At 36.9% G+C, this 12,545-nt stretch overlaps 1 protein-coding gene across 1 annotated transcript in view; it reads left to right on the top strand.

Annotated features, from left to right (window-relative positions):
• LOC124271202 (bifunctional methylenetetrahydrofolate dehydrogenase/cyclohydrolase, mitochondrial-like) overlaps positions 1-12,545 on the top strand; it is a 35,381-nt gene that overhangs the window by 7,879 nt on the left and 14,957 nt on the right. Inside the window, 2 exon segments of the mRNA XM_046706287.1 lie at positions 6,169-6,356; positions 11,208-11,483. Of these exon segments, the coding sequence (XP_046562243.1) occupies positions 6,169-6,356; positions 11,208-11,483 (464 nt within the window).

The raw sequence follows: 12,545 nt of genomic DNA on the forward strand, positions 1-12,545 counted from the left end.
ATACATCATGAAACCATACTCCTGGCCCAAGACACGTGTAACACTTAACATCAGTCCATCTCACTGATATTTGCACATGTTCTTTACCAGAACAGACCATGTACTGGTTGTCAGTAAGGCTGTAACGATTCACTCGCATATTCGAATTGAACCGTAGCCCTTCATGAATTCAATTTGTTATTCGTGGTCAACAGAACTGAATACTGATGAATATTTACGATATTTTTAAGGGAGCATGTTTTACTTGAACCCTTGTGTACTTTTGGAAAGTGAGATATGCAAGGATTGAATATGTACTAGCCTTGCAGTAGAGCAAGTCATGTTAGCTTGCCAAGGCCGCACATGGAACTGTCAATTATAACTATTACATACCAAATTTGAGTGTCATGAGATGACTGGTTATTGCTGTGACAAATCAAAACTGTCAACATGGGCGTACCATATTGTACATCAATCACTTAACTACAATACTGTATTTGTAAATAACTATTCGTAATCGTTACCCAATATTCATGATACGTATCATATTCGCCACATAGTGTATTCGTTCCAGCCCCAGTTGTCAGGGCTTTACAAAAAGAAACATATTGTGTCCAATATGCATACAACTTGTGAATAGACACAACTAATTTAATGTGCAATTGCAAATGACTGTTTGAATAATTAAGCTTTTCAATACTGTAGATTACACGTCACATATAACAGACATTTCTTTTGTAGTAAGAAACACACTAAACCATTCAGGATCCTATTTTCAGAATCAGGCCTGAAAACCCCTCTGAGAAAAGCAGTCGTGTCTTGCACTTTTACAGCATGAAAAGTGTTTGTCAAGTAGTTTCAAAGCCAAACCAGTACAGATTATATCATTAGTAACTAATTTACTTTTTGCATTTTATTGATTCCTTTTTGCACATTTACCGAGAGTTCTATGTCCACATTACACACCATGGCTTATATCCCTTGCAAATGACGTCTTTGATGCCAAACTGATAAACAAATGACATCATTACACCCCATTAGACCCATTTCTAATAGGTGTAGGTGTGGTTCTTGTGTCTCGATCCAGAGCCTACTGTTTTAATTCATCAGCTGGCTTTGTGTACAGATCAGTTCCACACTGTGATAATGTTGCAGTTTGAACAAATATATACATTGTACAAAAACTGTGACCACGTAATCCAATCATATAACATTCAACCTGACATTCAACAGTATCTTCTGTCAGCAAAACTAAAACATATACCATGCACTACATCTAGCTAGCCAGCGGTGAATGTGCCGGCATTTTAAGTTTGCTGCTTAATTTCTGCATAAATCATACAATATAATTGTCCCTGCTCTTTAAGTTAGTTCAACCCTCATTTTTATGCCGAAACCATATCCAAATGCATCAAGAAGATAAATGCTCTTTACAGTTTTGATGTTCGCTTTATCTCTGATATCATCCACTCATTTTAGGGAGGGCAAATTACTGAAAATTACATATACATCGTAAATCTCACCAGTTTTGACACATCATCACTGAACCAAGAATCTCTGAGAATGTTTTGGAAAATACGCAAACATGAACATAGACATGAACTTTTAGGCCTTATTGCAGAGTCTTTGTAAACTCATGTCACACATATGTTGGTTTTGTTTCGCCTATAGCATCGCCTATATAATTTGAAATCGTTTCCTTCTTCTAAAACCTGAATTCCTCACACAGTTCAAAATAAAATGACAAATGGTCTTTGTCACCAACAGCAAGTGTCTCAGTGAAATCTAGAGAAATATCACTTCCTGATAGCTATGTTATACCTACGTCAACATTGTTATACATATTTGATATTTTCATTGAGGTGAGGTTATGAATGAAAATACACATGATCATTTCTATCTTGCTGCTTACATTTTCAGTTTTAATGCTTCTTTTTCGTATTTTTACATACTTTTATTCACGTGATTAATGTCAGTATTTAGATCTTTTGCTTTGAGACTAGACAGGAGACAAGGTGAAATGAATTGGCAGCAATTATGTCATAATCAATGGGCGGTAACTCTGGTCTGTTTAGCTCAGCAACAAAGACCTCATGATGGCATAACATTTCAGCAATTATAATGAGGGTTATATTTTCATTGTAGAAAAAATGAGTGTATATTTTCAAACTAATTAAAAAATCCTTCTCGTTCACATAAGACTAAATGTGATTCGTGTACACCACCCCTTTAAAGTGTTACCATGCTCTGTCTTTGGTGCTTACTTCTTGTTCGGGTTCAGAGATAGTGCCATGAGTGCTGTTTAGATATGATTACACAATGCCAATTTAGAAAGTGATCAAATGTAACATCTCGGTGGCTGAGTGGGTTAGGCAGCTGACTTTGTGTGCTGGCGATTAGGTGCCTGACTCTGAGGGTATGGGTTTGAATCCTGGATGGGACTCGACTCCAAAAAGTACTAGAATTTGTACTTAACTAAGAAAGTGTAATCCCAAATATAACATATGTTACTGTTTAGATGTATCAGTGATAACAGCCAATCAGCAGTGGCTGGATTTACCTCCTACATCCTCAAACAAACATAATTTGAACAATTTGAATCCAGTGTGCAGGGAAGGAGAAGGAAAATATCTTTGATATGCCCGAAATAGCCTCTCATGTGTTTCAGATTAGCCTCAAAATACTAGCATTGCCTTGACATTTCATCAAAGGATATTTGTTTGCCTGATTAAGTTGCAAGCACATGAGATGCCTCAAGGCTCTTCCTTGGCTGAAATATGAAAATTCCAGATAACTGAACAGTTGACAAGTTTGGAATCTACGATGGGAACATATTATTTGACATAATGGCTTAATTTGTGTCTGTTGAGGCACTACTATTTTGTTTCTGGCGTTTTTAAAGAGAAAGTTCCAGGTTGCAAACCTTGGACATTTGAGAGATGTTTTTGGTCTTTAAATTGTGCCCTGTGTTTTTGTTATGATCATGGCATACCATGTTAACAGTGTAAGTTTGCTTGTTGGCTTTGCGGTTCTCACACTATTGTGGCCAAAAATATTTTGCATTGGATGAAATAAAAAATGGTATTTTTTAAGATAAATCTTCCCGACATTTCACTATTTTAGAGTTGGAACCTCCCTTTAAGTACATGATCTCACTTTGTGACTTTACTGGATGCTTATGATGGACTCTTCAGACGGAGTCCAGACTGTGTAATAAGCACTCCTTTCACATTGAGATGATGTCTGTTATTTGTTTGGTAACAAATTCGTTTCAGACTGAATGATATTATCAAACTGAGTTAACATAGGATGAATCGTGCCTGTTGGTGCAGATGGACTAGCTGCCAGATACTTAGAATAAACAAGCCAATCAGATGGAAGGAGTGTTGAGCTGTTCACATGCATTCCTTGTTTTATATTTCAGATTATTTGTCCTGGACTCAATACTGAATTTCTAGTCTGACCATTGCTAGAAAACGTGATTTTTAACAATTTATTATCTTTTAACAATTTATTATCTTCTTAACACAAAGATATGTTAACATCTTTACTTGACAAGATGGTAACATTTGATCTTGTCAACATGTTACAGTCTTGACTTTACAATATGTTACCAGCTTGTCTTGAAAGACAAACTAAGATATTCATAAAATATCTTTATTTGCCATTTGTATAGATGTAACATATATCATTATTAATTAATTTTAATTGTTCGTGCAGAAGTTTATATAGAAAATCTAATAGTTTGACACCAATCATGCATTGACTGCAGTGTGTAAATATTTCCTTCCATGGTGGTAAGGATGATGTTAAAATGTTTTATTTTTCACGTACTGACAGAAAGAAAGATATTGATTGAAAACATCTTTTTATCAATAAATCCTGAGAACTTGCTGTGTGTTTGCGGCTTCTGTTCAGAGAGAGAGTAAGCTGATGGGGCACCTGCGTATGCCCTTTTATTTCACATCTAAGTATTTCCCTCATAATTATGTAGGAGTTTCCAAAATACAACCCCCATTAACTGTTTTTGTAATGATTAAAACCCTGCCACATTTTCAATGGAACCAAACCCAGTAAATCATGCAGACTGCAACAAACCAAGTGTGTGTGTATTGAGTTGGCTGTAGTCTCAGTTGATGGGGTTGTGTCTTGTTGACAAGGTGGACATACTCCATAGTTGGGCTGCCATCTGTAGGCTTCCATTGGTATTATTATAGGATATTTATATAGCACACATATCAATGCAACTTGTACATGCTCAAGGTGCTGGTATTTTTTCCCTCGGTCATTGGATGTCAATCTTAACGGCACATTGCATTGTCAATCTCAACTCCCTGGGGATCATACAACTTTTGGTATGCCTGATCATGGTAGGCCTGATCAAACACATCAGAAGTTGACCAAATATCATATTTAACATACACAAAATAAACTGACCTCTCTCAATCTGAAAGATGTACTGAACAGTAGCTTCCATCTGAATAGTTCAACCTACAACATCACCAGTAAATGTATGGTTGTTTGAGGGAGCTGTTACCCTACTATGTTGTTTGTTTATTGTTTGATGAAGCACTCTGCAATATTTCAACTCTATGGCACCTGAAATAACTGAACCAGACAATCAAGTGATTGATATCATGAACTGGAAGCCTTAATTCTTACCCGGAATCCCTACTGGGATCAATTATTGGTTTTAGCTTGTATAGATCATAGAGATCGACAATTGAGAATGTCTTAAAGAAATGAATATGTTTCACATCACTGGTGAGTGGTGACATGTTTTTGCATGGATTATTAACAAAACAGCAACATAATTTAGAAGCAGACCATGAATAAAGTCCAAAATTTGTATATTGTGTGAGAAAATTAAACTTTTTTTCCATCGCAAAAGTTAATGTACTCTATTACAGAGCTACAGGTAACTTTTTGGGTCACTGAGTTATGTACTCACTTGTGTTCATCTCAATTGGGTATCCTAATTTTCCTTTGAGTAACCAAATAAATTATACCCACCTCACTCAAACTCAAGTGGGTATTTTGCCATTTTCCATTATTTGTGAAAATAGAATGAAGTTTAAATGTTAAATGTTTGCGTGTATATTATTTATATTTGATTTGTAATATGAGAAAAGATAAGAAAGACTGCAAGTTGTCAAGTGCTGAAGTAGAACCTCACAATATACCTCAGTTATTCTATCTATCCCCAGTAACCTCCATCTGTAGTGCATGGGTCTGCTTACTTCAAATTCTAGTAGTTTTGCTGAATGCCTCAGTATGCAAGCTAAGATTTGACATTTTTGTGTGTACACATGTAAGATCAAATTTATTGAGCATTTACAAAAATTCAAGCATACTTGTAAGCAATAGACTTTATAGGAATTGAGTTTTCACATAAACATTTGCATAATTTACGCGAATACGCAGCTTAACTGTACCTCTGTATTATTGATAATTTTATTTTCATATTGATAATCACTAATAATAGTTGCTATAGTATAGGTGATATTTCCAATTATTGACCATTTTAGCCAGCCCTAATTACTGATCCATGAGGAAGGAGGTAGTGAAGGTGTTCTTAATCACGATGAAGACCTGCTTTCAATTCCCCACAAGGGTACAAGGTGTGAAGCCCATGTCTGGTGTCCCCAGCACCCACCAACCCACTCACCCACTCACCCACTCACCCACCCATACAGTCATACACCCACTCACCCACCCATACAGTCATACACCCACCCACCCACCCACCCACTCACTCACTCACTCACTCACTCACTCACTCACTCACTCACTCACTCACTCACTCACTCACTCACTCACTCACTCACTCACTCGCTCATGCACTCATTCACTCACTCACTCAAACATTTTTTGCCATTTTCTATTCATTTTCAATGTGTCTGGTTTGATAAACATGTTTTATTCAATGTACAGAATAGTCTGTGTTTTTGCTACAGCTCTGGTACAAAGAGTACCAGCAAACAGTCAAAGCATGGTGCTCAGATAAGTGGCAAATAACAAGACATCCCCTTTAATTGGGTGTTTGTGCACATGCAAGATGTGTTCTGGGCATGTAATTTACAAGTTGTTGGATTTATCAACATTATTGATTTTCACTCTTTGAGTCACATTACCAATGTTGTTGACAGTAATTGAAATGATAAACCTAATTCTAATGAATGATTCCAGATTGGCCTCAGCTTGTGTTATAGACGGGAAATCAGTTGCGAAGGCAATCCGTGAGGAAGTGAAATCAGAGATTGATGAGGTGGTGTCCAGTGGGCGTCGCCCTCCCCATCTGTCTGTGGTCCTTGTTGGTGCTGACCCTGCCAGCCAGGTTTATGTCAACAACAAGATCAAAGCAACAAAGCACACTGGTCAGCAAACACTCTGTCTTCTTCAAAGTAATTACTCATGTTGTATTTCAGGATGTTATGGGGTTCAAAGATCACAAATCATCAATATAGTCAGATCTTTCAAAGGAGGTACACATTAAAAAAAATCTTTCAACAGAATTTTGGTGTTTCCACGATTTCCTAGTCAAGGCCTTGGATATGTGGATATTTTCTCTTGTTAATGGCAGTGTGATATGATTGCGTAATTAGCCTTTCTGTTAATCAATTCAAGTAATGGTAATCCGCCTTTGTCTGTTGGAATTAGGCTCCTGCATGATGGTTTCAGTATGTGTGTGACCTGAGCTGCATCACCAGTCACCATGGTCATCAAATTGGTTTAAAGCCCATCTCGCTTGCTCATTTCATTAAGAAAGTTTGAAATATTCCCACTAAGGTTAGGCAGTAGACATGTTTGAAATCATCCCACTAAGGTTAGGCAGTAGATATGTTTGATATAATCCCACTAAGGTTAGGCAGTAGACATGTTTGATATAATCCCACTAAGGTTAGGCAGTAGACATGTTTGATATAATCCCACTAAGGTTAGGCAGTAGACATGATTGATATATTCCCACTAAGGTTAGGCAGTAGACATGTTTGAAATAATCCCACTAAGGTTAGGCAGTAGACATGTTTGATATAATCCCACTAAGGTTAGGCAGTAGACAAGTTTGATATAATCCCACTAAGGTTAGGCAGTAGACATGTTTGATATATTCCCACTAAGGTTAGGCAGTAGACATGTTTGATATAATCCCACTAAGGTTAGGCAGTAGACATGTTTGATATAATCCCACTAAGGTTAGTAGACATGTTTGATATAATCCCACTAAGGTTAGGCAGTAGACATGTTTGATATAATCCCACTAAGGTTAGGCAGTAGACATGTTTGATATAATCCCACCAAGGTTAGGCAGGTTAGGCAGTAGACATGTTTGATATAATCCCACTAAGGTTAGGCAGTAGACATGTTTGATATAATCCCACTAAGGTTAGGCAGTAGACATGTTTGATATAATCCCACTAAGGTTAGGCAGTAGACATGTTTGATATAATCCCACTAAGGTTAGGCAGTAGACATGTTTGATATAATCCCACTAAGGTTAGGTTAGGCAGTAGACATGTTTGATATAATCCCACTAAGGTTAGGCAGTAGCAGTAGACATGTTTGATATAATCCCACTAAGGTTAGGCAGTAGACATGTTTGATATAATCCCACTAAAGGTTAGGCAGTAGACATGTTTGATATAATCCCACTAAGGTTAGGCAGTAGACATGTTTGATATAATCCCACTAAGGTTAGGCAGTAGACATGTTTGATATAATCCCACTAAGGTTAGGCAGTAGACATGTTTGATATAATCCCACTAAGGTTAGGCAGTAGACATGTTTGATATAATCCCACTAAGGTTAGGCAGTAGACATGTTTGATATATTCCCACTAAGGTTAGGCAGTAGACATGTTTGATATATAATCCCACTAAGGTTAGGCAGTAGACATGTTTGATATAATCCCACTAAGGTTAGGCAGTAGACATGTTTGAAATAATCCCACTAAGGTTAGGCAGTAGACATGTTTGATATAATCCCACTAAGGTTAGGCAGTAGACATGTTTGATATAATCCCACTAAGGTTAGGCAGTAGACATGTTTGATATAATTCCCACTAAGGTTAGGCAGTAGACATGTTTGATATAATCCCACTAAGGTTAGGCAGTAGACATGTTTGATATAATCCCACTACATGGTTAAGGCAGTAGACATGTTTGATATAATCCCACTAGGCAAGGTTAGGCAGTAGACATGTTTGATATAATCCCACTAAGGTTAGGCAGTAGGCATGTTTGATATAATCCCACTAAAGGTTAGGGCAGTGTTTATTCCCACTCAAGGTTTGATGATATAATCCCACTAAGGTTAGGCAGTAGACATGTTTGATATAATCCCCCATGTTTGATATAATCCCACTAAGGTTAGGCAGTAGACATGTTTGATATTAGGCAGTAGACATGTTTGATATAATCCCTAAGGTTAGGCAGTAGACATGTTGATATAATCCCACTAAGGTTAGGCAGTAGACATGTTTGATATAATCCCACTAAGGTTAGGCAGTAGACATGTTTGATATAATCCCACGTTAGGCAGTAGACATGTTTGATATAATCCCACTAAGGTTAGGCAGTAGACATGTTTGATATAATCCCACTAAGGTTAGGCAGTAGACATGTTTGATATATTCCCACTAAGGTTAGGCAGTAGACATGTTTGATATAATCCCACTAAGGTTAGGCAGTAGACATGTTTGATATAATCCCACTAAGGTTAGGCAGTAGACATGTTTGATATAATCCCACTAAGGTTAGACAGTAGACATGTTTGATATAATCCCACTAAGGTTAGGCAGTAGACATGTTTGATATAATCCCACTAAGGTTAGGCAGTAGTCATGTTTGAAATAATCCCACTAAGGTTAGGCAGTAGACATGTTTGATATATTCCCACTAAGGTTAGGCAGTAGACATGTTTGATATATTCCCACTAAGGTTAGGCAGTAGACATGTTTGATATATTCCCACTAAGGTTAGGCAGTAGACATGTTTGATATAATCCCACTAAGGTTAGGCAGTAGACATGTTTGATATAATCCCACTAAGGTTAGGCAGTAGACATGTTTGATATAATCCCACTAAGGTTAGGCAGTAGACATGTTTGATATATTCCCACCAGGCTAGGTTAGGCAGTAGACATGTTTGATATATTCCCACTAAGGTTAGGCAGTAGACATGTTTGATATAATCCCACTGTTAGTAGACATGGATATAATCCCACTAAGGTTAGGCAGTAGACATGTTTGATATAATCCCACTAAGGTTAGGCAGTAGACAAGTTTGATATAATCCCACTAAGGTTAGGCAGTAGACATGTTTGATATATTCCCACTAAGGTTAGGCAGTAGACATGATATAATCCCTAAGGTTTGATATATTCCCACTAAGGTTAGGCAGTAGACATGTTTGATATATTCCCACTAAGGTTAGGCAGTAGACATGTTTGATATATTCCCACTAAGGTTAGGCAGTAGACATGTTTGATATATTCCCACTAAGGTTAGGCAGTAGACATGTTTGATATAATCCCATTAAGGTTAGGCAGTAGACATGTTTGATATAATCCCACTAAGGTTAGGCAGTAGACATGTTTGATATAATCCAACTAAGGTTAGGCAGTAGACATGTTTGATAACCCCCGAAACACCAAAATGATCTTCTTTGTCAGTTTACTAATGAATTGACAAAGTCAAGTAAACTTCTGTTTGGTCTCGTAATTTCAGCTAAAACTAGCTTGTTTTTGCAATAAAATCTGCTAAAAAATGTTGCTACGAACTAAGGCTGTAACGATTCACTCGCATATTCTGTGAATCGAACCGTAGCCCTTCATGAATTCAATTCGTTATTCGTGGCCACCAGAATCGAATATTAACAAATATTTACGTTTTTTTAAGGGAGCATGTATTACTTGAACCCTTGTGTACTGTTTGAAAGTGAGATATGCAGTAATGGAATATGTACTACTAGCCTTGCAGTAGCCCAAGTCATGTTAGTTTGCCAAGGCCACACATGGTACTGTCAATTATAACTATTACATACCAAATTTGGGTGTCATGAGATGACTGGTTATTGCTGTGACAAATCAAAACTGTCAACATGGGCGTTCCATATTGTACATCAATCACTTAACTACAATATTTTAATCGTGAATAATTATTCGTATTCGTTACCCAATATTCATGATACGTATCATATTCGCCACATAGTGTATTCGTTGCAGCCCTACTACGAACCGAATTTGTAGACTCATTCATAACTCACAGACTGGCTTTATAGTTTGAAAACTGGAAATGAATTCTTTGGCTGTTCCTTGAGGTCCATGTATCAAGTTCCTTGAGGTCCATGTATCAAGATCCATCGCTGTTTCTAATTTTCTGTCTTGAGTTTATCATGTGCTTTGTGGGTGTACAAATTCATTGTGTTATGATTATGATATCTTAAAGTGACAGTCAACACAGGATTGATTTCTTTCATTAAGACATTTTGGTACAGATATTGGCCTGTACCAACAAATTTTGCAAAATTAATTATCCCACATATGCGGGGCCACATATGCTTGAAATGTATTGTAGCCTGGTGTAGGGATTTGCTTGGATGTCATATGAGAGGTTTGTAGTCAGTATTTATCAGACTGTAGGGTGAAAGAATGGTGTATTTATTTAAAAATATATATGAATAATGTCATAAATTGAAATAATAAATATGAAAAAATGATTATTTTTTTTATGTTGAATAGAATTTTGGATGTGGCTTTTATTCATTTATTCCTTATGCTCTATGTGCCACTAATCATTGTTTTGCTTCTCTTTGAACTCAGTTACATCTTAGCCAAGACTTGCTTTGATATGACATTCTCAACAAGAGATGACTTTATTCTGTTTTATATTTATGTATAAAATTTGTGTATCGAGTTGAATAATGTATTGTACACCAACACTAAATTAGCATTGTAACAGTCTTTTTGTGTGTACCTATTCAGACACACTTTGCATTATCATTGATGTTGTCTAAATCATACAACGAACTGAGCTTTAATCAGATATTTTGTTGCAGCTATCTAATGAACCTTGCTACTGGAATAATGCTTGAATCCTTGAATTAATCTGAAATCCACAAGTCAGTCCTGCCATCAATATTACAGAAGGAGATCAATTTATTGTATGTTTTGATTTACAAGTTTCGTAACTTCACAAAAACTGAGCAAATCATTATTGATTCTGACAGGTATAACAAGTTCCACCCTCAAGCTGCCATCCAGTGTGACAGAGGGGGAACTGTTGAGTCACATTGATTCTTTGAACAAGTCAACGGAGGTGGATGGAATCCTAGTCCAGCTACCAGTTCCACCTCACATCCATGAACGTAAGGTCTGCAATGCTGTGACCCCTAGCAAGGATGTGGATGGTTTTGGTGTGGTGAATATCGGCCGCTTCTGTGTGGATCAGACAGCCTACATCCCAGCAACTCCAGCAGCGGTTCTGGAGATCATTCGCAGGACAGGTATAGTCTTCATTGTCTTTTGTTGCTTCAAAACGTTTCTCAGGTATCACAAATGGAGCCTGGCTTTTCTATATTCTGTAAGTCTCTCCTGATTCCATTGTTCTAATCTGTTTTGAAAAGCTCAAGGTAATGTGTGTGAACTGCTGTGTCTCTGCTCACAGCGGTACATGGACTGTATACCACAAGCTCCTGCTACTGGATGAAGTATGATAAGGGCCTTTCTTCAACCATATGCTCCAGCTGGCTTATGTATGACAGTGAAATTTTTCAAGTAATGTTAAACGGTTTTGAACTTCACTTGATTTTGCACAAGGCTTATGTGATAAACTGAGTGGAAAAGGCAAATGTTGTAACTTCTGGGGCAGATCTGTGATCCAACACAGAATATTGGGATCATATGATTGATAAGATAAACATTTCTGACATATCTAAACCATATGTATGTAATATGAATTTGCCAGTTAACATGCATACCAAATTATAGAAGTTTTAGGCTGCATTTCTCTGATAGAGCTGTTATCCTGTGTTTCCTTGAAGCAAAGAGTCTACCAGAATCACCTCAACTTACATATACTCCTCACAAAAAGTTAAGCAACACAAATTTGTAGTCTCATTACATGTTTATTTATTGAAATTGCAAATCATGGGGAAAAAATGAGCCTTTAACCCCCTGGATGCCACAGGGACATATATGTCCTTCCCCGTCAACCCTCAATTTGAAGTCCAATAAAAATCAAAATATCCCACGCATACAAATAGACTTCACAGTTTCGAATTCTGCGGGAAATTTCCTGTTTCTTGATACCATCCACTATTATTTTAGACAAAGCTCAAGTGCTGAAAATGACCTTTCAAAATAGGCTTCATCGAAAATGTCGCCATTTTTGACACAGTATGAAATAGCGATTCACAGTGTTTTTTGCTGTATGTTTTGAAATGTGAAAATCGGATAATTCCTGGGAGTACTGAATTTCAAAAATATCATATTCATGATCATTGATATCAGTTTTACATGAAATCGCTAATTATAATTCTGAAACGTTGCCGATGAATCTAGAATCG

The sequence above is a fragment of the Haliotis rubra genome, unplaced genomic scaffold (genome assembly GCF_003918875.1).
Source record: "Haliotis rubra isolate DU_JTF1 unplaced genomic scaffold, ASM391887v1 Scf1023, whole genome shotgun sequence".
NCBI lineage: Eukaryota > Metazoa > Mollusca > Gastropoda > Lepetellida > Haliotidae > Haliotis > Haliotis rubra.